The 26,636-nt window shown below is 41.0% G+C and overlaps 1 protein-coding gene across 1 annotated transcript; it reads right to left on the bottom strand.

Moving 5' to 3' along the window:
- Positions 1-1,020: 1,020 nt before the first annotated feature.
- On the bottom strand, positions 1,021-26,157 carry pir (pirin). The gene is made up of 10 exons (XM_073465097.1): positions 26,035-26,157; positions 24,910-25,006; positions 24,737-24,829; positions 10,081-10,161; positions 7,345-7,551; positions 5,432-5,516; positions 4,642-4,686; positions 1,647-1,729; positions 1,420-1,486; positions 1,021-1,307 (listed from the first exon to the last, which is right to left on the bottom strand). Exons 2-10 carry the CDS (start codon positions 25,000-25,002, stop codon positions 1,189-1,191), a joined length of 873 nt encoding a protein of 290 aa, XP_073321198.1. The 5' UTR covers positions 25,003-25,006; positions 26,035-26,157; the 3' UTR covers positions 1,021-1,188.
- Positions 26,158-26,636: the final 479 nt, after the last annotated feature.

Genomic DNA, 26,636 nt, shown 5'->3' with positions numbered 1-26,636 from the left:
AGTTAAACTAGGTTTTGTTAACAATTCTGAGGCAAAATATCAAAACCTTCATGCTTCAACTTAAAGCAACACTATGTGGAAACACATTTCTCCTGTCATTTTGCATGATTTGGTGCAACACCACTGTCGTAAATATGAATCCCAGGTCTGTAAGAATTTCATTCTCATTGTGTCATAACAATGTTATGTCTTGAGAACTTGTATGTTAAAGTAAACGTGTCTGTAACGCTGTGATCCTACCCTCTCACTGAAGTTACATAGTGCGGAAACAAGTGATGGGGGGCAGAGTGGCTGAGACAGAGACACCATTCACTCTGTTACAAGACACTGTACCATTAACATGATTTTGAAGTCACATAATGTTGCTTTAATGGGGCAAAATGTAGGAATTTTTTGTTGAAAACATTCAAAAATTATCTAAAATTATCAACACAAAGTGAGGAAATGCCAGACGTAATGAGGCATAGGTATCAAACACACTCCACTGGTGGTTTGTTTGTGGAGTCCAACTTAGCCGCGCTGATTTGCATTTCAATTACTAGTTTTACTGCGCCAAGTTAAGCCGAGCCGCGTCTGGGATTGATGAAACCTGAGAGAAAGACGTTTTTAGTTTAGTTTATCTCCAGTGTCCTCGTTTGTCCTTTCAGATATCTGCTGTATTTTACCGTTTCATCGTGTCTGCTTTCTGGTGTTTCAGAAGTCCTGTTAAGTTGCAGCTGGTGAAAACCCAACATTTCCTGATTGTGCTTCTTTCTTTTCAATAACTAAATAACGGAGGACTTTGACTGTGAAGACATTTCAGGTAATGAAGCGTGTGTGCCACCAAAATGATTGGTGCTTCATTAGTGAATTTCTTTTGACAGTGCTGCGGGGGAGGAAGAGTGTTTCCGGCTGCTTCTCTGAAGACTACACAAGCCGAGCACGTCACCCGTTTCATGATAGCTCTGCTACAATGGTATTTTTCCTAACAGCAAAAGGAAAATGAAATAAAGCTTAAATTCAAGTGTTTGGAGCAGTAAGAACATTTTAACTAAACAAATCTTTATTTTACAAGGAAGAGGGGGTAAACTACAACACTGCAAACAATGGAGCGGGGTATCTACTCCCACATGAAGCACTTGGACGTGTTACAACCTTCTATAGCGGCAAGTAAGGCAAACATTTTCACCAGGGAAGAGAGTGTGGTGTTCAGAAGGAGTCTCTGATCTTGGACCTCCAGCTAACAGCTCTTTCAAAGCCATTTCTGCAAGACTGGTAGTCGCTGATAGCCTGTCTGATCTCCTCCTCTGTGGTCATTACAAACGGACCTGAAGGGCAGACACAGCACTCATTACAAGTTCATTGACTTCTGAAACACATGAAGCAGCTCTTCTGTTTAGTAACTTATTGGCAACATGAAGGGAATAACAAATGACGCACCGTGTTGTACAACAGGCTCGTTGATAGGTTCTCCAGCGATGAGCACAAAATGGGAAGCTTCAGAGCCCTGAGGAGGAAATAAGATGTCATCGTTCATCTATGATTTTTTGAATTAGTGGTTCCCAAATGAGGGAAGTCATCAAACAAGCACATCACTAAAATCCTCAATTAGGCTAACGGTGATTGATGAACCACTGATTTTGATATGGAGGACTTAAGTGTCTCACCTTGTTTTGAACTTTGACACAGTCTCCATCTCCAAACACCACAGTGTGATGGGGCTCTACCTTCTGCTGCTCCTGATCTGGACCTTGAAAACAAGAGAAGGTCACAGTTTTGTCCTTAAGCAATGCTTGAACTTTTGACTTATTCAGTTTCAGCTGAAATCTGCACCCACTTCACTTCATGGTGAACGTGAATTTGACTCAACCACTGACTCACTGACTGACTGAAGCCAAGGCGGAGTGTCTTAAACCTCCACTCTGTCTAGTGGCCAGCAGGGGGTGACTCCATCAGTTTAAAAAAGAAGTTCAATTGTACATGAGCTTGTGTGAAAGTTACCCTACTTCTCACATGATTTCAGTTTTCCTGATGAGTTCATGGTCTCCACAGCTAGCTTCAAGCCTTCTCCAATACATTCTGATGTTCATTTAGTAAATTATGCTCCCATTTAGACAATTAAGCAGGGTATGTTAGATCCAATCAGGATTTCTAGCCCAGCTCCATCCTCTTGTCCAAATATGGTCACCTCTGGCTCCTAAGAGCCAAGATTACAACAGCCACACTTGAGGCTTCAAAACAGTGGTCCACCAACCATTTGGTGCTGTCACAGTGGGTTTACTCTTGGACTCAACCTAACATTCACGTAGTAGAATACTTGCTTTTTGACAGGACTACAATAGCATTCAGTGTGACAATGTGGGCCCGTGGAGTGATCGCACTAGAGACTTCTGCCGACCGAGCCGGCTAACTTCCAATTTAGCATCTGGCTAACTTGAATAGAGATAAAATGATTTAATCTTGCGCCTCTTCTAGACTTTTCAAATTTTATTAGACGGAATTACTCAAATTATAGAGTCATTTTGCGGGGGTTTGACGCTCAGAAAAATGTATCCACCATATAACAGCTGCCTATTCACAATGTAAGCTCATAGGGGAAAAAAGTAATCAATTTTTTAAGCCCTTTATTATCATTTGTGATGAAAAACTATGGCTACATTTGAAACAAATGTCAGATAGAAGTATCCTGACTAGTGGTCTCAGACTTTTGGACTCCACATGTTCTGCCTCATAAGTACGGCGTATTATTACTGTTACTTCTTAATCCAATGACAGTGAAATGAAGAGAAAATGAAACATTTAACTTGGACAGTTCTTCTTATTCATTTCTGACAACATGGTTCAGTTATGTTAGGAAACAAACCACAGAACAAACATGTTATTTAAAATGACTGATTATGGTTTGAGGTTTTGGAGCTGTTTTTGATGTATTTGTGAAAACAAATGGGACTCTGTGACTTCTGGGAGTGGGAGCTTCTCATTTGGGGAAACCAAAAACAAAAACATTGATGGCCTAAAGTCAATTATGGTCAATTAGTGCAACAGGGAAGAAAATGAGATGAAACCTGTTCAGACGTTTGTATTACTATGTACATTTTCCCCCAAAACTAGATTATTTGCTGCTTATGACGTGCATCAATGACAATAATGACGCTTGTACAACAGGTCTATGTAGCTTAACAAACCCACTGAGAATTAAACATAAGTTTGGCTAGGCACCTGCGTGTTTCATGCTTGACCTGGTTTAGCACTTTGTTTGCACGCTGCAACACTTAAAGTACTGACATTAAACGCTGAGAAACCCAGACAACATCCACTTGTGGTCGATGCATTCATCAAAGCCAGCTGGTCCTGATTTGGCCAGACGACATGCAGAGTCGGAGACTTAGATTCAAATAACTTTAATCTTTGCAGCCATGTTCATCCTTCTCGTCTCATCAAAACATCTGCCAGCAATTACCACCAGTCTGAGAGATCCTGCAGTGTATCGACGGATAGTTATAAAATCGTGATGACATTTTATGAAAGAATAATAGCAGGGGAATTCTGACGGAAAACAACAGGTTTGAACAAACTAAGAAAGCCTCTGAAAATGAGTCCACTGTCTGAAAGGGTTTGTTCACATGCGAGGGGAATTCCCTGATCACATAACCGGGCAAATAAGCAGGAAATGCAGTATTTCAGCTGTCAGACGGACACACTGATACGTACAACATGTGGGTCAGGTGATTTATATAAGGCCAAAATCTGAGATGGTCGTAATTTTTTATACAGTAGCACAACAATTTTTCCAGTGATGTTGGGTAAACTTCAAATTGGACTGGAGTGGTCAGAAGTCTGAGGAGATCAGTGTCAATATGAATCCACCAAGTGGAACACATGGGCCTTTTGAATGTAGAAGGGGGAGTCACGATTGGACTGGGATCACGCACATATTTGTAATGTAGACATGGCAGCAGGGGGAGCAGCGAGGGAAGTGAGGGAGTGATTAAAACAGTGCATATACTATACAACTGAAAGGTGTTAGTATCATCCTGATTACTAGGGATTTCACATTATTGCATTAATATATAGTACAATCCTCAATTTAATACTGATGCCTCTGTATGACCTACATAATCAAACCAGACCATCATGTGGGTCGAAAACTATTTTTTAGGGAGTAGTGCTGAGGATGAATTGTGGAGTCTCACAGCCTCAGGAGAGAAGCTGCTCTGTCGTCTGGTGGTATGGCAACAAATCACCTGTCTTACATTGTAACAGATTACGTTAGCCCTGCTTCTGAGCTATATCGTACTGTTGGCTTATCAATGATGATAACTTTAGCTTCAGCCAGACAAAATCACAGCTACAGAGCAAATTAATTGGTTAGCTGTGTGTAACCACTATGGTTGTATGCCTCAACGCATCAGTCAAGTTACTGTTCCAGAGCTGTGGCGCTGAATAATGGCCAGAACATTTTTTGCTGAACACTATGATGTCACACGTGACATTTAACCCCTGACCTTTTGGATTATTTCTGTATAGCTGCTTTAACCTGAACAGTGACAGGTAATGTTCTGTATGTATTCATAAGAAAGATAAAGTATCTCTTGGTTCGAAAGTTCAAATAGAGACGTGTACAGTGGGCCTTTCTATTTAGAGAGCATTCATTAGACTCACCGACATGAATGGATCCTGATAGTGTGTAGATGAATGCAGTCCATCCTGTCAAACACAGAAATATTAACTATAAGTATATGTGTAAAAAATAAGTTGATGAAATATTTTGAAAGCATGTTTCTGTTCTTATAAACCTGCATATGAAATGCTGTCCACTTACAGGCAGCAGAAAGAAGCTGTGAACACAACACTGAAAGATCGTCACCTTTGGCGACCTGATTCCAATATTGAGCCCAATTTGTACTTTTGCATTATGTGACATTTTATATTTTAAGAAGTAGTTTCCCCTGTTTCTTGAGTTGTAAAGCTCTCTTTCTCTCCACGTCAATCTTAAAATACTGAGCTGTTCTGTAACATTTTATCCACTTTTCTCTTACTCCTCCGCAGTTAAAGAGTACAGGCTTTGATAAAACAGCTCATGTCAAGCTTGTGTATACTGACCTAGATCCAAAACACGGTACTCTTACTATTTATCATTAAATTGAACTTCTTATTTGGAGGGTGGACAGATAGCGTTGCTTTGAAGGTTATCATGTTTTTTATTATTTCTGCAGCTTTTGACCAAAAAACACAAAGGGCTCAAAAATAACAAAGCAGGGTAAGCTGCTTTTCTTTTCCATTATAAGTCCCCAGTGTCGTCTCAGGGAGAGGACGCTTGAGAGTACATTCATATTTCCTACGACAGGAAGGCCAAACCAAGCAATACAGTATCTGCTTTTGTGTAAGCAGCCTTACAAACCACTTATGAGCATTTACACTATGGTGTATTTTATGAATGTTCCTCTCCTACCTGAGGGGACAGGCTGAACATGAAGAGCTCCTGCCTGCAGTGTGAAGTCGAGGTACAAGGTTGGTGTCCTCGTAAAGACCTTAGACTGAAAGAGAAAAAAGATAGTAAGGAAATATGCTGACTTCCTCTGACACAGCCGCAAGCTTTAAATATTTCAATATTTAACACTTGTGGCTTTGTGTGTGTGTGTGTGTGTGTGTGTGTGTGTGTGTGTCCAAGAAAATATTTAATTCGTATAAAACAGAAAACACATTCATGCAAACTCTGAAACAATGGCGCCAGTGACTGTCATGGTCACTTTTTATGACTTCAGAACCATCTGCATGTCTGTTCCCTGTGAACTGTGAGTTAAATCTGCTCTGTTTTGTTGCACATAATCTTGTTATCTGGCTCGACACCACTAATAATCACTTGGTTTTTCAAAGATACAATGTCAGAATCTGTTATTGGAGGTCCGTGGCTTACGCTTCTTTCACTACACAGCGGTTTCTTTGTGCATTTTTATTTTCATTTTTTTTTCTGTGAGTGAGACATTTCACCGGAGAGAATCAGCAATGGATGCGAATGAGCTTAAAGAAACTTCAGCATTGAGGATTTTCAAATAGGGAACGGGGTGCGCGTACGAAAGGAAATACCTCACTGCGGATATACAAACCGTTGTAATGATTAAGCAGCATGTTTTGACACCACTCTCACTTCTAATACAGAATATGTCTGATAAAAAGTTGCACATGGCACTGGTGAGGGGGCAGAGGAGGAAATAAGGAGAAACCGCACTAAATGGGTGAAATCATGGCTTCTGCACCTCCAGGCTCAAGGAGCTTTCCTTTTCTTTTTCTGAAAGTGACTGAACCCTGGGCCCTAACACTTGCACAACAGTAATAGTAAACTATCTGCACACAAACAGTTAGAGCCTAGCTGGTGAACATAGCGGAGCATTTACAGTCAAAAAAGACAAATATTCTCTATTCTCTCTGAAATAAACAGATGGAAAAAGATTGTTACTGCAGGTTTAAATTATGACACGATCGTGGAGAAAACTGATACTGACTGCTGACTTTTGCCACTGGGCACTGCCAAAGTTTGTAATTTGTTTATCCTTTGCCGAGGGGATTTAAGGAAAGTCTGTTTCAAAAGCGACTTTTAAGAATTTTGTTTCATTGGAAACATTCAATACTTTAAATACTTTCTTAATTTGAGGGACTTCTGTTCAGTATTTATTATCAGATGTAGGTTGTGACTTGGTTTTATCTCAAGTTTACATCATTTAACGTCCTCTGCAGTTTGGAGTGCTGTCTTACTGTAGGAAACAACAACATTTACAGAATTATGGCTCAATGACCTGTTTTAAACCAAGAGTTTTTAATGCCAGACCACAACTTGCTCAGTCTCATGCCCTGCAGTAACCTCTTCCTTTGTACACACACACACACACACACACACACACACACACACACACACACACACACACACACACACACACACACACACACATCTGCACTCTAAGTCATCCCTCGCAGGCCAGGGCAATCTGCTTCTCATTTGCTGTTTCCTCTTTTCAAACAGACTCTCCTTACACTCACACTGGTCAAATAGTGTGGTTAACAGGCATTCTCAGACACACACACACACGCACACACACTCAAACACACACGCGTGCGTGCGCAAATGCATGTTTATGTCATTGTTTGTCAGTTTTTCCTGTTCGCCTCGAGCATCCAGCAAATGAGCAATCACCATGAGATCAACAGCTACCAGGAAAGTAAACATCATGGTCAGTTTCAAAGTGCTCCTCTGACTGCGGCTTCATTTTATGATGCTGCAGTGACATCACAAGCTTGTAGGAGCTGAATTCACACACACACACACACACACACACACACACACACACACACACACACACACACACACACCTTTACTCCTAAAGCCTCTCCAGATATCACAGATACAGTGACTCCTCCCTCGCTGGGTTTGGGGATCTCGGAGCCTTTGAGCTCCTGATACGCTGGTTCCACCATCTTGTCTCGTCTGGGCAGGTTCACCCACAGCTGTAAGCCCACCACCGGCTCCTCCGACACGGGCATCTCAGCATGGACCACCCCCTTTCCTGCTGTCATCCACTAGTGGACAAGGAGACAAGAATTACACACGTAAGCATAAATGCTGAGTGTGTTCACAGATGATACTATCTGTATTTGCATTTTTATATGTTGAAGCCATAACATTGTGTTTGTTATTGTATTAATTACCCAGAAATGAGGGGTTTTCATTAGCCATGTATGTGTCGTGGCACTAGGAATGGCATGCCGATCGGTGGACTGGTCCACAACTTTGGTCCAGACAGAAATAACTCAACAACTTTTTGAGGATAACATTTTGTAGACATAAAGTGGTGAGTGTTATTGCAACCCTGATTCTACATCTAGTGAGATCAGAAAGATTTTTGACAACATCTACAAGGATGGTCACACAGTTTGGTCATCCATACTGTAGTTAGTTAAGTAATTTATCCTAATGACTGGGGACAAGCGAGTACACCGACATCTGTATCCGTTCAAACAACAAAATTATCTGTATTCATACTTGGAATGGGCTTAAATCAGAAGTGGGTGGTGCTTAAATAGGAAGTAGGTATGACTAACCAGACCCCACTTCTTACCAGGGCTGGGATGATATGCAAAAAGTATCTCCTGATTCAATATGCATTGTGATTCTACAAGTCTTGTGATTCAATATAATGATTTCTTGCAGTTTTTATTTGCTTTTTTAACACTATACCATGGGAAAAAGATTCTTTATACACTTCTGAAGACTGTATATCAAGAGCCATATTTAAAAAAAATGCACATCGCATGACAATTAGTCTTTCTGAGTTTTATTTGGCAGCATCGTTGCTATACTGCATATAAAAGTGGTAAATGAAATCATTTTTGAAGTGTGCTACATTAAGCTGTTCATGCTCACGAAGCCAGTGCTATAAGAATATCAAATAAAATGTAAAATATAAATATACAGTCTATAGGGATGAATTCTCATTACTGCAGTGATCACCATAACTTTGCCTAAGTTGTGCTTTGTTTAAATTTGTCTAAATGGTGAACATGGTTAACATTATAGACGCTAAATGTTGCCATGATGACACTGTGAGCATGTCAGCATGCAGATGAAGCTCACAGAAAGTCTTTGTCAGTGAAACACCTGTTGTTCATACAGAAGATGTGTTACTGTTACATTATGCAAAACACCAGTTTGGACTTCACAGTAAAGCAAGACGAACATGATCATCAGTACAATGCAGCTCCATTCTGATCGGCTCCTGAATGTTATGATATAATAAGCTCTAAAAACAGGCAGCTGGTTTCAGGTAGTGATTCAAAACACTGGATGAAAGTCCAACAGCTTCTTCTTCTCCTTTAGGCCAGCTGTGATTTTCCACCCACGTTAAAGCTTTGCTTTAAGGCAGTTGGTCACTGATAATTTATCTGTGACTATTCATCGTGATGTTTGGTTTCTTTTATTGCTGTGTGCTGGGTAGCTTGGGTAATGCAGAACAAAAAACTATAACTAGACACCCAAAGAACAGAGGCAACACAAATCTGTGCAGTGTTTGACATTAATCCAGTTAAATGTAAAATACCTAATGTGATATGTAATACACATGCAGTCTAATTTGGAAATAAGCTGCCTGTTTGGTTACATAAAGATGTATGTAAGTGTATGATTTTTTTAAAAACTAAAATGTATATACAGTATATAGATGTGGAAATAAGTCAAAAATTAATTAATTGAGTGAATTCTCAAACAGTTTCTCTGCTGGTGTTCTGTCTTCCCCACTTCCTTTAATGAAGCCCTGCTTTTATCTGAGACTGTTTGAGCTTTCCCTGAAGGACCCACATGACGTCTACAGAAGGTGCACGTGGTGTGTTGGAGCAAATTCAGCTGAACTGACTGAACCTCTGCTGCGGATTGAAGCTGAGTCAGCAGGCCGTGTGTGTGTGTGTGTGTGTGTGATATACTTTACTACTTTAAAAACACAGGAAACAACCCTCAGGGCATGATATCCAATTAGTGTGAGTGAACAACATTTTAATGCATATGAAATGAGTTTGTGGGGATTTGTTTGCTTATGTCTGATTCTGCTCTTTTATTTACGTTAATAACAAGTGGGCTGAATGCTTCTGATTAATGTTAATGACTGCTACTTTACTATGAGAGGAATACAATGACACGTGGACAACAATGATGCAATGTTAGATAATGTGTGTCTCTTCAACATTTGACTTTGTTCTTCGCTCTCTGACGGGTTAATATAATGGATTTCCCAGGGATGGAACATCGTTGGAAACATTTGGGATAATAAGTACACAGCTCATCAAAATATATAACAAAGCTCCAGTTGTTTTTAGACATTTAAGTGAGGAAACGTTACATATTATATCTTTAAACAAATAAGATATGATAAGTGAGTTTTAGAGGTGCAGGTAGGCAAGTTTTCAGGCTAGTTGTTTCCCCGTTTCCAGTCTTTGTGCTAAGCTAACTGTCTGGAGCTTACTGCACATGAGAGTAATATCAATCTTTTTAATCTAACTCTTGGCTAGAAGTCACTCTTAAAAGTTCTTTAAAATAAATCACAAGAAATAATTTAGTACTTGCAGATCTCCAGGTTTCAGTCGTCCTGAATGACCACAGAAGTCTTCATGGGCTGTGATCCCCTCTAAGACATATGTTACCTGTTTGAGCAAAGATACACATGCCATCAGCTATTTCAAAATTGTATGCGATTACCTCAGATGACAGATGAAATGGGTTTCTTTAACTCATGCCATGAGCTTTCAAAAGCACGTGTGTGCTCGTTTCACCGCCCCAGTGGTCAAACTGGACAGGAAGAGAAGTGCTGATTGTGAGGTCATCGGTTCAAAGGTGAACATCTGTCTAAGGGAGGAAAGCTGGGGCCCCTGCAGTGAGGTGCCTGTGATCTGTCTCCACAGCTGTGTGATCTCAAAAGTCATACGAGTGCGGGCAAACACACCTGCTGAAAGGCATGCTGGGAGTGTAGCCTAGTCCTGTCCACCCACACTGGGAGATTTAAAGTTGCATCTGCCAAATAAAATACACTTGGAGGATCATCTGGCAATCTAAGGACAATATCTGGGTTGCTTAATTTTAAATTTTTTAAAGATACAAATCCAACCTGCCGAATTACCTCCGTTAATCATTGTAGTACCAGTATTACTGCTAAAACCACACTATAGAATTAAACCATAATTTAAAAAAACACACAATAGGCTTGTGGAGAATCCGTGTATCATTCGTTCATTCGTTTTTCAAAATAAAACCAAAAATAAGAAAACGAAAAAACAATTCCTTTTCTCAGTATTCGTTTCCTAAACTAAAATGAAAAAACGGATAACGACTCGTTTTTTTCAGTTTTCGATTTTATGCTCAAATGAATAATGGAAAAAACGGATAACGAGCGTTTCCCGTTTCATGTTGCAAGCATTTGACTGCGGTCAAGCCAGCCGTGGTTCGCGTTCGCTTGGTCAAATCAGCCGCACGTTGTTTTCTAGTGCGCGAATATACGGACATTTACGGTAATCGTAAAGACACCGCTCTAAAGAGCTGCTGGTAGTGACAGTGGGGCGGACTGAAGTCACACAGTCAGACCCGTGAAAATTACGATACTTTTTCAGTAATTATTCCTGGTAATATACTGAAGGTATCACGGAGGTTTGCGTACGGATTTCAAAGTAAAGGACGAAAGTCAAAACGTAAGGATATTTCACCCAACTTTTACGTGGAATAAAAAGCTTATTTTCCATCAGCATACTGCTGAACTTAGTACTCCCCAGACTACCTTCATGCATAATATCAAGTACTTTTACTGTGTACTTTTTGAGTAATCCTCTGTCAAAGTCCTTAACAGAGGACGAGAATAAGGACAATTTGCCCAACTTTGACAGGGAATAAAAAGGTTATTTTCCATAAGTAGTCTATGATTCTTATACTGCTGAACTTAGTACTTCCTAGACTACTTGCATGCATGATATCAAGTACTTTTACTGTGTATTTTTTGAGTAATCCTCTGTCAAAGTCCTTAACAGAGGACATGATGAGCACATTTCACCCAACTTTGATGTGGAATAAAAAGGTTAACATGTAAGTAGTATTATAGATGTGAAATAGATCATTCTAATTTAAGAGATGCTTGTGTTTGTGTGTGTTTTTTGTAACACCAAAGCAACCCTAAGTAAGTTCAACATCAAAAGCCAGAAACATTTGTTTGAAATCTTTGGTACTCCACAGGACCCAGCTTGCTCTCAACTAGTCTTGCTAGCAGCACTGTCTTACCCTTGTGCTCATCATGTCCTCTGTTAAGGACTTTGACAGAGGATTACTCAAAAAATACACAGTAAAAGTACTTGATATCATGCATGCAAGTAGTCTAGGAAGTACTAAGTTCAGCAGTATAAGAATCATAGACTACTTATGGAAAATAACCTTTTTATTCCCTGTCAAAGTTGGGCAAATTGTCCTTATTCTCGTCCTCTGTTAAGGACTTTGACAGAGGATTACTCAAAAAGTACACAGTAAAAGTACTTGATATTATGCATGAAGGTAGTCTGGGGAGTACTAAGTTCAGCAGTATGCTGATGGAAAATAAGCTTTTTATTCCACGTAAAAGTTGGGTGAAATATCCTTACGTTTTGACTTTCGTCCTTTACTTTGAAATCCGTACGCAAACCTCCGTGATACCTTCAGTATATTACCAGGAATAATTACTGAAAAAGTATCGTAATTTTCACGGGTCTGACTGTGTGACTTCAGTCCGCCCCACTGTCACTACCAGCAGCTCTTTAGAGCGGTGTCTTTACGATTACCGTAAATGTCCGTATATTCGCGCACTAGAAAACAACGTGCGGCTGATTTGACCAAGCGAACGCGAACCACGGCTGGCTTGACCGCAGTCAAATGCTTGCAACATGAAACGGGAAACGCTCGTTATCCGTTTTTTCCATTATTCATTTGAGCATAAAATCGAAAACTGAAAAAAACGAGTCGTTATCCGTTTTTTCATTTTAGTTTAGGAAACGAATACTGAGAAAAGGAATTGTTTTTTCGTTTTCTTATTTTTGGTTTTATTTTGAAAAACGAATGAACGAATGATACACGGATTGTGGAGAGTTTAATGTACAGCATTAAGATGAATAAAGAAGCCAAAAACAAGCGTAGTTCACAGTGGGAGCCATAACAAGAGCAACCATTACATTCACAAAGCTGAAGAGTTATTCAATCAGGCAATACCTCCCTTTATTCAGACACACAGAATAAAAAAGTGAAGCCCAGGCAAAGCTCGGGCCGGCTGTACATTTCTAAAGATGCAATTAAATGAAAAACTGAGTAAGTAGTACACACACACACACACACACACACACACACACACACACACACCACGTACTATATGAATGACTGCAGCAACTACTCTTCACTTCTACTTTCCAAACCCTGCTCAAATCTGTATTTGTCCATTACTAAAAGCATCACTGATTGATTTGGCCACATCAGGGAAGGGAACAAGCTGTAAAAGGAACACTGACTTATTGTCGCCTCATGAAGTCGTGACGGCTTTTAGAAAACAGTCATCCGTTAACACTTTGAGCAAACACATTAGCTTTCATCTGGAGGTGTGCATCTGGCAAATGTAAGTCCAATATTCACTCTCCTTTCAGTTCTGTTATTGCTCTCTACCCAGGGATGATCAAATCAAATCAGTTTTATTCATATAAGCCAAAATTACAATCATGATGCCTCAGTGTGTTAATGATTAATCATTGATCATCAATCTATGAATCACTGTTTTTAGAGAATTTAAATGATTAAAAATGTATTTACAGGCAATCAAAATTCTGCACAAATACATCAAAGAATATATATTTTATACTAACGAGAATTACTTATCAAAATACAAAATACTGGTATGAGGAAATGTTTTTAATTGAAATACAAGATATTTGTCTTTTTTTAAAATACAAATAAACATTCAATACAAACTAATATTATTCATTTTCAGCCATTGAGTAGTCTCAGTATTAGTTGGATTTTGTTGGGCCAATTGTTGATTAGCATCATTATTTTGTGTTCTTTAGTTTATCATCTAAGTAACTTTGTTTGATTTTGCATCAAACATAGATCATATCAGTGGTTTTCTAATGGATAAATATCCAACATATTTCATATATTATTGATGATGACCCAATACTCGATTGTTACAGCTGTTTAAGAAATCTCTTAAAATTTGCATCCCTACTACCAATCCTGAGAGAAATGTATGGTAGGTCTGGCAGCTAAAAGCTGCACTATGTTCACCAGGTAGTCGCTAACTTTGTCTGTCTGCTGTTTGGTGCTCGGAGGTTGAATACAGTGAGTTTATCAGACAACCTCTGCTGAAAACAGCAGCCAGCTGCTGGAAATGTAGTTGATATGCATCAAAACATTGAGCCGAAAGAGCCTAAAACGCTGAGTTTGTCACTGCGAGCAACATCTTTCACATTACACACAGACATTCATTGTTCATATAAAAAGTGAATTAATGCAGCTTTAAAGTAGGCTAAAGGTGTTTCAATAATCCAGCCAGGTTTAAAGCATTATACATATTGAAAGAGGGGTAATGTTTATGTACAAACTGACCGACAAGAGATGGAAAATTCCCATCACACACAAGCCCCAAAAACAATGTTTTAATTAACAATTAACAATTTATTTTCAACATTACTCTAAAGTCTGTCAAGAATTAAAGACAGCAAATTATGACAAAATACAGGGAAGGAGAAGTGGAAAATAAAGACAGAAGGGAAGCTGTGGGTTATGAACGAATAGAGAAAGTTATAAATATGTTATAAAACACATCATGTCATGGAAAAGGGGCAATTCGAGTAGAATCCTTCATTATATATTGTAAGTAAGGATTCAAAAACAGACTTTCATCAGAAGAGCAGAGAGTTTTGTTTCACAGGGAGAGAATATGTAGATATGTAGAGAAAAGGCTACTGCAGTAATTATCATATTTCTTGGTCATACATGTGTTTGAACTCTCAGTTTTTAATAATCTACCCAACATGTCAGTATTTCAGGAACGATGGTCAAGGAAGACTCTCTTCAGTGGAGACATGATGCAATCATTTCAAATTCCTACAAGAACAAACAACCACAAGACCAAAGATCGGAACAATTCCTCTCTTTCAAAATAGGGGACTTTTAAAAAAAAGACATTTTGTGAGTTATGTCATATTTCATCACCATATCTTTAGTCTAAAGCTTTCTGGGCTGAGGTTGACACAAGGCAAACTTAATAGCACCAGCACGTATAATATCTGTGATAAATGTGACTTTCTGCATGATTTTTGAAGTCTATAAACCTGAAGGCAAAGTGGCAGCACAGCTTCCTGTCCGCACACTGTCGTGCTGTCTCCATCTAGTGGTCAGAGTAGGAGCTTCATCCCCTCAGTAACACCTCTTGGCCATGTGCTTGTATACTCAGCTTTATTAGATCTTTGGTTAGAGGAGCTGTACTGGTTCAAATTGTAATGCACCTGTGCTACGAAACTTAGATTCTTCTTTGCCCTGAGCTGAGTTTTGAATTTTAAAATGTGGTTGTTGCTTTGTGATAAAACTTGAAAAGTCTAGCTTTTTTACCCATTAATTGATGAAGATGAAAGATTGTATCCTACATAATATGTTCTGCAAATGTAGCTGTAATCTCAAGAGGTTTCAATTAAGGATTTTCACTATTGATTACTTTTTGGATTATGTTCTTGTTTGGTCTATTTAGTGTCATAAAATATGTAACCCTGTTAAAAATCCTTACTCATAAAATAAATAAGTCATGGGTTAAAAAGGTTCATATTTGGTTGAAACTGTTATTAAAATGTGTTAAAAATGTAAAAGGAATATTTCATAAAGGTTAAAATAGTTTGACAACAGAATAAGGTGTAATTAATAAGATTAAAATGACACATGGTTAAATATTTTATTTTATTTTGAAGGAACTCATAGGGAGAGAGGAAGTACTGATTGAGAAAAAGTGTGATCCTGGTCATTCATTGGTTAAGGTGGGATCGTCAGGTGTAGACCGGATGTGAGCAAGTGGGAGAGGTGTGTTTTCTGGAAGTAACTTGACAGAAAAAAAAAAGAGGGACGACGACGAAAAAAGGCACAACGGAGACGCATGGCCGCGAGTGTAAAGTAGAGATAATAGTAAGTGTGTAGTTCTCCGTGTCTAGAGACTGTCTGCTCGACAGTTGGGACCCAGACATTGGAGTACTGTTTACGGTTCAGCTCGGGAAGTTTCAGCTCGGAGCTCCTGCCAAAGCTGCACTGTTGTTAGCTTAGCTTAGCTACTGAGCTAACTCGGACTGTGTTATTAGCATTCGCTATCAAAGCGAACGGACTTAGCCGCGAGGAGCTAAACCAGCTTCTGATATCGGCAATGCCTTGTGGTCTCACCGTGGGAGCATGAGGGTTCGGCTCGGCCGCCGCCAGTGTGGGTGAATCGTCGTCGTTGGAGGCTGCCAGTGTGGGTGTGAGACTCGCCGTCGTTGGACATCGGCTGCCAGGAAGGCTCCATCGTCTGCTCACCGGTTTGTCTCCTGTCTACTCGCCGTGTCGCCTGCCGGACTCGGACCGGGTAAACAGCTGTTCTTGGGATCGGAGGTAACACTTTTCCTTAACTGTTCCTGGATCATTGGAAATAAAGGTGGATTTCCTCGCACTCAAAAGTCACCATATCAGGCCTGCAACGGGGGTTATTTTTATTTTGCCGGCTGTGTGTATGTGTGTGTGTGAGTGTGGGCCCACTGAGTAATGTTTGAGTTTACTGAAAGTAACTAAAAGGGTTTGAGTGTAATTGAGTAACTTGAAGATATTTTTTGCCACTTTAAGGGGTATTCATAAACTTTAAGAGTAGTTTATTGAAACTTAAAGGAGTGTTCTATATATTTTGGGAAACTTAAAAGTGTTCTATTCAACTGAAAAGGTAGACTACTCTCTGGTAGATTGGTTAATTTAATAACTGACAGCGAGTCAGATCCTTTTATGGTTTATTTGACACATAATTTCAGTAAAAGTGTATTGCTGTGCGTTTGAATACATTTGAAAATCAAAGTAAATCATTGATTTGTTTATTTTTCTAAAAAAGAGTCTTGTGCTATTTCTTTGCCATAGTAAAAAGGTTAATTCATATAGGTGTATAAATTGAGGGTGCATTAAAAACTGAAATCCAACTTACCTTTAAAAAATTACTTATAAATCAGGGTTAAAATTATAACACATGAACCCAGAAGCCTGCCCTTAGTAAAAGGTCTATTGAGGGGAGTGCTACATAAAATGGAGGCACCGCTGGGATAAAATAAATTAGGTTTGGATTTCTAACATAATTGAAACAAAATAAGACAAACAGAACAATATAAAGTCAGTGCAGCAGTTTTATTAAGTACATAAAGGTTGTCACAATGTACGGGAACAAGCTGAAGAACTGGTGCCGGGGTGAGAGCTTGGAAGAGAGCCATGCCTTGCTGACCATCGTCCCTGAGAATACAGAAATAACAGAAATAGAAGAGACATTACAAACTGTAAAATGTTTGGGACGCGTACGAGTGAGAGGAAGAATGCTAAATGAAACTGGAGATGCACTACTAGTGCTTTGTGAGTGCAGAGAAAAAATAACCAATGAAGATGTCCCATCTAAAGTATCGAGCTTGGATGAAAACACAGAATGGCCAATTTTCACTGTTGCTGAAGGTTCAGTTTCTGATGGAGATTTTAACCTGAAACTTAATGCTCTGCTACAGGCAGAAGGAAAGTCTATGGAAGATGTGCAGGCTTTGCTGACTCCACAGCCCGTCTCACCTACTGAAGCCATCCTTCGTGCCGTCGGCGACCTGTTCGACAAATCAGCTAAGCCATCAGTGGAAAGTGGAGGATACCGTCGGCTGCGGATCTTCTCAGGTACTGTACCTACTCCGGCTGGAGAGGAACAATTCGACCACTGGTTGGAGCAAGCTTACCTGATGGTAGAAGAGAGTGAGGGTTCTGCAAGAGATAAGAGGAGGAGGATAATGGAAAGTTTAAAGGGGCCAGCCTTGGAGGTGATAAAAGCTGTGCGCCTGTCAGATCCTGATGTTTCCCCCGACAAGTGCTTAGAGGCTCTTGAAAATGCCTTTGGACTAGCAGAATCAGGAGACGACCTGTATTTTGCATTCAGAATGCAGCAGCAGCAAGCTGGTGAGAAATTATCTGATTTTTTAAGGAGATTGGAGCGTTGCCTGTCCAAAGTGATACAAAGAGGTGGTCTCCCTCCCCTAGCCATGGATGGTGCACGGCTTGAGCAGCTTCTCAGAGGTGCAGTTAATGCTGATCTGATGTTGATTCAGCTCCGACTGAGAGAGAGAAGGGCCAACCCTCCAACCTTCCTCGAGCTCCTGAAAGAAATTCGCACAGAAGAAGAATATGCAGCTTCCAGAGCAAAGCTAAATCACTCAGTGTTTACAGTCCAAACCAAACTTCAAGATGAAAACAAACACTCAGAGATACAGAGTTTGAGAGCTGAAATTAAAGAAGTGAAATCAATGTTTGCAGCACTCTCTACACAAGACAAATTGACACAAAATGAAAACCAGCAGACTAACCTTGAAAAAGCTCCAGAGACCAATGGGGATTCAGAGGTCGTAGCTCTGAGGAAACAAGTCAAACACTTACAGCAGAAAGTGAACTCAAGACTGCCTCGTCCATCTACAGCTTCACCTACAGTAATGACTGTAAACACTCCACACAGAGGGGCTGAAGCAGAGGAACGTTTCTGCTACTGCTGTGGTGAAATTGGACACATGGCAGGAAAGTGCAAAAACCCTCAGAACCAACACAAAGTGATCCAGAAGCTCATTCAAGCTCTCAAAAGGGCCAAGACCAACAGCCCTCCACCTACTGGTGGTGCCACCTCACAAGAAACTAATTGCACTGTGAGAAAGAGTGCAGTGGACAGGCTTGATCCAGCAGGCATACCAGAGGGTTTAATAGGGCCGCCATCTTTAGAGCCTCTGAAAGTGAATGGACATTTGTGTAATGCTTTACTTGACAGCGGCTCTCGGGTTAGCATCATCTTTGAATCCTGGTACCGGAGATATCTGGCTGACACCACCATTCACCCAGTGAGCAAACTCAACATTTGGGGTTTAAGCGACACCAACTACCCCTACCTTGGCTATGTGGTGGTGGACATCGAGTTTCCAAAGGAAGTAGCAGGAACGCCCACTGCTCTATCGGTTCTGGCCCTCGTTTGTCCTGATCCACCTGGTCCCGATCAGACGCCTGTGATTCTAGGGACAAATACCAAGGCTAATCTGTCCAAGCGGCTAGCTCAGCTACGTGAAGAGGAGGTTGGAGTGACTGTAGCCCACACATTCAGCATACAGAACACTCGCCCTGTAAGAGACAAAGAAAAAATTATGGACTTGACGAAAGAACAAGACGATGATGAAGTAGGCTCTGTACAGTTGGAGGGTCCAAGCTCACTTACCCTACCTGCAGGCGGGAGTGGTAAAGTAGTCTGCAAAGTTGTGCTTGGAAAGTCACTACCAAACGACATACTGATGGTTGAAGCCTCCAGTACAGCTACTCTCCCATCTGGTATCTTGCTGCAACCTATGGCGATACCAAGTAATGCTGTGGACATTAATCGACTAACAGTTCTGGTTCAAAATGAGTCACAGAAGGAAGTGACAATTCCAGTTGGAGCTGTCTTGGGTCATCTGTGTGTCACTGATGTAGTTACCACAATGTCGAAACAAGAGTCAACAACTGAGGAATTTGATGCCAGTATGATCAACTTTGGTGAGTCGCCTGTACCGGAAGGATGGAAAGCAAGGCTCCGACAAAAGCTGTTGGAGAGAGCTGATGTATTCTCCCTTCATGAACTGGATGTGGGACTCGCCAAAGAAGTGGAGCATACAATCCGCCTGTCTGACTCACGACCCTTTCGCGAACGCTCCAGGCGCATTGCTCCAGCGGATATCGACGATGTGCGCCGTCATATCCAGAAGCTATCAGCAGCAGGCATCATCAAAGAGTCCAGAAGTCCATACGCATCGCCCATAGTTGTTGTTAGAAAAAAGAATGGGGATGTAAGGATGTGCATCGACTACCGTACGCTCAATAGCCGTACTGTTCCAGATCAATACACCACCCCACGTATTGATGAGGCTCTTGACTGTCTCTCAGGTAGCCAATGGTTTTCCGTCCTGGACTTGAGGAGCGGCTATTATCAAATAGCCATGAAAGAAGAGGACAAGGAAAAGACCGCTTTCATTTGCCCTCTAGGGTTTTATCAGTTTGAAAGGATGCCTCAGGGCATAACCGGGGCGCCCGCAACTTTTCAGCGGCTTATGGAGAGAGCCGTGGGTGATATGAACATGCTCCAAGTATTGGTCTACCTCGATGACTTGATCATTTTTGGAAAGACCCTGGCAGAACATGAGGAGAGACTCGTGAAAGTTCTCGACAGACTCAGAGAAGTAGGGCTCAAGATTTCGCTTGACAAATGTCAGTTTTGTCAAACAAAGGTCAAGTATGTGGGTCATATAGTGACTGCGGAGGGTGTTGCAGCTGACCCTGCAAAAGTTGAAGCTGTGACCACTTGGCCCAAGCCTTACAACCTCAAGACCCTACGTTCCTTCCTGGGTTTTTGTGGGTATTACCGACGATTTATCCACAGCTACTCTTCCATCGTCCGCCCCTTGACCGACCTCACTAAAGGTTATGGCCCTACCCAGCGTGGGAGAAAGTCCACAAAAAGGGAAAATAATGTCTACCTGGATGAGAGAGAACCATTTGGAGACAGGTGGGACGAGTCATGCACTGAAGCCTTTGAGAAAATAAAAGACTGTCTGACAAACGCTCCAGTTTTAGCTTTTGCTGATCCTAGCAAACCATATACGCTGCATGTGGATGCTAGCCTCTCGGGGCTTGGAGCTGTTTTATATCAAGACCACCCCGAAGGGCTGAGGCCAGTCGCATTTGCGAGCAGAAAACTGAGCTCTTCAGAAAAAAATTATGCCATCCACCAGTTAGAGTTCCTGTCCCTCAAATGGGCAGTTGTCGAAAAATTTCACGATTATCTTTATGGAGCCCGTTTTACGGTGCGCACTGACAACAACCCTCTAACTTATGTCCTTTCATCAGCGAAACTCAACGCTACAGGGCATCGGTGGTTGTCAGATTTGTCAGTGTACGATTTCGACATCATCTATCGACCTGGCAAAAATAACATTGATGCTGATTTGTTGTCCCGCATGGAGCCAAGAGAAGAGGAAACAGAGTGGCAGAGCATCTCTCAGGCTGGAGTCAAGTCAATTTGCCAGCGAATCGGTGTTCTTGGTCCATCTGCAGACTCGCCTAAGTATGCTGAGCAGCTTGGAGCTCCACCCGACTGCATTCCTGATGTGTATGCGTTCCCCACACATCTTCAGTTGAACTCACTGGAACAAATGTCCAGACAGGAGTTAATTGCAGCCCAAGCTCAAGATCCTCTGATAGACTCTACTATACAAGCTTTTAAGTGTGGAAAGTGGCCAGACAGCCCTGAGTTGCTGCCTATGAAAAGAGAGATGGGAAAGCTGGTCATGACTCATGGATTACTCCATCGTGTGAGCACAAGTCATACAGGAGAAAAGACGCATCAGCTAGTGCTACCTGCTAAGTTCAAGGCTGTGGTGCTAAAGTCAATGCATGACGACTTAGGCCATCTAGGAATCGAGAGAGTTACCGATATGATCAGGAGCCGGTTCTTCTGGCCGAAAATGTCAACTGATGTCGAGCAATATGTGAGAAACTGTGGAGAGTGCGTTCTCAGGAAAACTCCGTGTCACAGAGCTGCACCTTTACACCAAATTGTGAGTTCTGGACCCATGGACCTAGTCTGTATTGACTTCCTGTCAATGGAGCCTGACTCTAGAGGAGTGAGTAATGTGCTTGTTATAACTGACCATTTTACAAGATATGCCCAGGCTTTCCCCACGCAAAACCAAAAAGCCCTCACAGTTGCAAAGGTCTTGGTGGAAAAGTTTTTTGTGCATTATGGTTTGCCAACCCGGATACATTCCGATCAAGGCAGAGACTTTGAGTCTCGACTCATTAAAGAGCTGCTGAAGATACTGGGCATACACAAGTCACGGACCACTCCGTATCACCCACAGGGTGATCCTCAACCCGAACGCTTTAATCGAACTTTGTTGTCCATGTTGGCTACGCTCAATCAAGAAAAGAAACGACAATGGAGTCAACATGTGGTCCATCTGGTACATGCATACAACAGCACCAAGTCCGATGCCACGGGATATTCTCCATATTTTTTGATGTTCGGGCGTGAGGCCAAACTCCCACTGGATGTATGTTTTGGGACATGTCCAAATGGAAAGAGTGACCAACCACACTCTACATATGTCGCCAAACTAAAAGAGAACCTACAGAAAGCCTACAAGATGGCTACAGAGGCTTCTAACAAAAGGCACCAGCAAAACAAAAAAGCCTATGACAAGAGACTTCGTTTCCACAATCTAGTACCTGGTGACCGAGTATTGCTGAAAAACCTTGGATTAAAGGGCAAACACAAATTGGAGAATCGCTGGTATGATGTTCCTTATGTGGTGGTGGATAAAATGCCGAACTTGCCCGTCTACAGAGTGAAGCCAGTGGATGGAAAAGGAAAGTTCAAAACTCTGCACAGAGATAATCTCCTCCCTATAGGAGATCTTGTGAGGATCCCAGTGTTGGACAACACAGAGGATGTGCCAAAGAGAGCAGTCACACGAAGTCGTGCCTTCAACAGACAAAAAAGAAGCACAACAGATCACGTTGTACAAAGGGAGCATAACACATCAACTGACTCTTCTGATCTGGAGTGTGAATGGCCGACTAGACCCTACAGGAAGTTTGTGGAAAAGATCATTCAAAGGAGGGAAAGACACAGTGCTGATGGATCAGAACAGTTGGAAGTCATCGGTCCCTCAGATGACAGCCACTCCGAGAGAGGCAACTCACCTGTAGATCCTGGTCCAGATGTTGCTCTAGAGACTGATTCTGAGCCAGAGCCCATTTCCAGTGAAGATGAACAACCTCCACCGAGCTGTTCTAATGTACATGTGACACCAAAGTCAACTAGGCCAAAAAGATCATTAAAACCAGTTATGAGACTTACCTACGATGAGCCAGGAAAAGCAAAAGATCAGCCTATTACCATCGTTCACAGAGGTGTTACTATAAAAATAGGTAAACATTAATACAGACCTATGTAAATGCATCTTAATGCTTTTGAGTAGAAACAGTGAGGTTTCATTTCTACCAATCTGATGAGGACATCAGACATTTAAAGGGGGAAGGGTGTAACCCTGTTAAAAATCCTTACTCATAAAATAAATAAGTCATGGGTTAAAAAGGTTCATATTTGGTTGAAACTGTTATTAAAATGTGTTAAAAATGTAAAAGGAATATTTCATAAAGGTTAAAATAGTTTGACAACAGAATAAGGTGTAATTAATAAGATTAAAATGACACATGGTTAAATATTTTATTTTATTTTGAAGGAACTCATAGGGAGAGAGGAAGTACTGATTGAGAAAAAGTGTGATCCTGGTCATTCATTGGTTAAGGTGGGATCGTCAGGTGTAGACCGGATGTGAGCAAGTGGGAGAGGTGTGTTTTCTGGAAGTAACTTGACAGAAAAAAAAAAGAGGGACGACGACGAAAAAAGGCACAACGGAGACGCATGGCCGCGAGTGTAAAGTAGAGATAATAGTAAGTGTGTAGTTCTCCGTGTCTAGAGACTGTCTGCTCGACAGTTGGGACCCAGACATTGGAGTACTGTTTACGGTTCAGCTCGGGAAGTTTCAGCTCGGAGCTCCTGCCAAAGCTGCACTGTTGTTAGCTTAGCTTAGCTACTGAGCTAACTCGGACTGTGTTATTAGCATTCGCTATCAAAGCGAACGGACTTAGCCGCGAGGAGCTAAACCAGCTTCTGATATCGGCAATGCCTTGTGGTCTCACCGTGGGAGCATGAGGGTTCGGCTCGGCCGCCGCCAGTGTGGGTGAATCGTCGTCGTTGGAGGCTGCCAGTGTGGGTGTGAGACTCGCCGTCGTTGGACATCGGCTGCCAGGAAGGCTCCATCGTCTGCTCACCGGTTTGTCTCCTGTCTACTCGCCGTGTCGCCTGCCGGACTCGGACCGGGTAAACAGCTGTTCTTGGGATCGGAGGTAACACTTTTCCTTAACTGTTCCTGGATCATTGGAAATAAAGGTGGATTTCCTCGCACTCAAAAGTCACCATATCAGGCCTGCAACGGGGGTTATTTTTATTTTGCCGGCTGTGTGTATGTGTGTGTGTGAGTGTGGGCCCACTGAGTAATGTTTGAGTTTACTGAAAGTAACTAAAAGGGTTTGAGTGTAATTGAGTAACTTGAAGATATTTTTTGCCACTTTAAGGGGTATTCATAAACTTTAAGAGTAGTTTATTGAAACTTAAAGGAGTGTTCTATATATTTTGGGAAACTTAAAAGTGTTCTATTCAACTGAAAAGGTAGACTACTCTCTGGTAGATTGGTTAATTTAATAACTGACAGCGAGTCAGATCCTTTTATGGTTTATTTGACACATAATTTCAGTAAAAGTGTATTGCTGTGCGTTTGAATACATTTGAAAATCAAAGTAAATCATTGATTTGTTTATTTTTCTAAAAAAGAGTCTTGTGCTATTTCTTTGCCATAGTAAAAAGGTTAATTCATATAGGTGTATAAATTGAGGGTGCATTAAAAACTGAAATCCAACTTACCTTTAAAAAATTACTTATAAATCAGGGTTAAAATTATAACACATGAACCCAGAAGCCTGCCCTTAGTAAAAGGTCTATTGAGGGGAGTGCTACAAATAAAAAACCCATAATCTCATAATCTCGTTTATATGCTCAGTACAACAAGTATCAGTGGACTTTCAGGACAGCAGAAACAATCTCATACACCTAATGAAGGCAAAAAATAGCCAAAATTTCTTGGTGTAGTGAATAAAATATGGTTTCCAGGTGAAAGAGGAATGTTTTATAAAACGTCAAGAGGTTTGTGTTCCTCCCGTTTAATTCAGGAACTGATTTAACAGCCACTTTAATGTGTTTAATAGGCTACAGACTCAAGTGTTTATGTTTCTCCAGCTCATATGAAGATTTGCTGCCTCAATAAAGAGTTTGGAATTCTTAAAATCTGAGTCAGTACTTACCGTCTCAAATCCTCTGTGAGGATGGTCGGGAAAACCTGCCGGCTTGCTCACTCGGAACTCATCCAACATCAGGAAAGGATCCAAGTTTCTCAGCTGGAAATAAAATATGTACAGTTGAGTTTTCATGAAAAGGTGTTGACAGTTGTATTATATCAACATGTTGAGGAACTCACCTCCTTTCTACCGATGCTCCTGCGGACACGAGCACCGACTCCCTCTGACTGCTCCACACTCAGTACTGTCCTCTCCACTCTCCTCACATTCATCGTGCTGGGAGATATTGATAATTCAGCTGATAAACACACATTTTTGCAGTGATCCCCTAAAGGTGGTTATCAAACACCAAGAAGTGACAATGATATGTAGCGGAGGCAGGATATTTTACAGTTTAATGATAAACCTTATCATCTAAAATGACATCAGTGCACCGAAACTGTAAAGTTCACAATTATAAATTATAAACTTTTTCTACAATCTCTGTCTCAAAATAGAAGTTTTCATATTGGCACACATCAGACAACATATAACAGTCATGTTAAATATATTTATTCAGCTATTTTTCCCAACATGCAATGGGTAAATGCTGGGAAACACATAGGATTCACCTTAAAAACTTTAACCCTAAATCTTATAATATGGATTGCAGTATAAAGGTTATTGTTGCTGGTGTTTTGCTTGCTGGGTTATGAAACTGTCTTGTAATAATCAGACAGAAGGAGATAAACAGGAAGCACCTGTCTGAGGGAAATTACAAAACAAAATACTGCAAAGTAATGACAGGAAAATGTCACGCAATCGCAGGGTTTTCCCGGATTCAGGACACTTTCTTGTTAAGGAGGACGGTTGCCTGGTTGCTTCTCTTGCAACTGATCTGACGGCTGTGAGCGGATCAGCTGAGCGGTCAGCTGAGCGGATCAGCTGCTCATCAGCTGATCTCAGCGGGATGGACTCAAAACTCTCGCGAAAAATCATTACAGGGAAACTTTGCATGAAATGTATCATAATTGCATCATCTGTGTGCAGGAATCCGTCATTGTACTTGCTTAGGAAAACATAAACACGCCTTGATGAGGCAGCTCTGATCTCAGATCTGTTGACAGTCGTCTGCTCCTTCATCATGGTGTTGTCGTAAAAAGGTGCCGAGTCCCTGTTAACAACTCTGCCTGTTTATTGGCTTCATATTTTTCAATATCTTCATTGTGCATAACGCAAGTGGAGCCTGTTATTTAGCTTACTTCACGTGGAGGAACAGAGCTTATGTCGATGTTAAACCTACATTGTAACATACACCCACCTACCTGGAAGTATTAGACAACAAGTCCCGATACTGTTCTGACTGTTTTTACTTGTTTTATGACGATATTTGAATAACTGGCAGTTTATTGTTGTGTCCTCCGGCGTCGTCACCTCCTCAGGTAGGGTTACAATCCGGAAGTCAGGCAGGGGGCGTGGCTAAAAGGACAGCTGGAAATGATTCAACACAAACAACAACCAGACTGGACAATCAATGATTCAACTATGACCTCAGATTAACTCCACCACCTGCACAGGACTGGAGCTAAAGCTCAGGGTCAACCAAGTGAATCATACAGCACAGATTCATTCATTCATTTTTAGATAGCTTCACAGTATGAGACAGTCATCATCAGACCCTTGATTCAGATAAACAAAAACTCTATAAATACATATTTTAATGTAATGAAATATTTGCTTACATCCCGGGCTGGATTGCATAGACTGTATTTTTTTGGGCCCACCTAAACACACATTTTATTATCAGGTAAAAAAAAAAAAAGGATATATATATATGTACTTAAATGGCACATGATTCTTTTAGCTTGTATATTCATATTTTTGTATGTGTATACAATTGGTTAGGCGTGTGTTACAAGGCAAGTAT

Source organism: Pagrus major, chromosome 4 (genome assembly GCF_040436345.1).
Source record: "Pagrus major chromosome 4, Pma_NU_1.0".
NCBI classification, from domain to species: Eukaryota; Metazoa; Chordata; class Actinopteri; order Spariformes; family Sparidae; genus Pagrus; species Pagrus major.
This window is presented reverse-complemented; position numbering and strand designations above follow the sequence as displayed.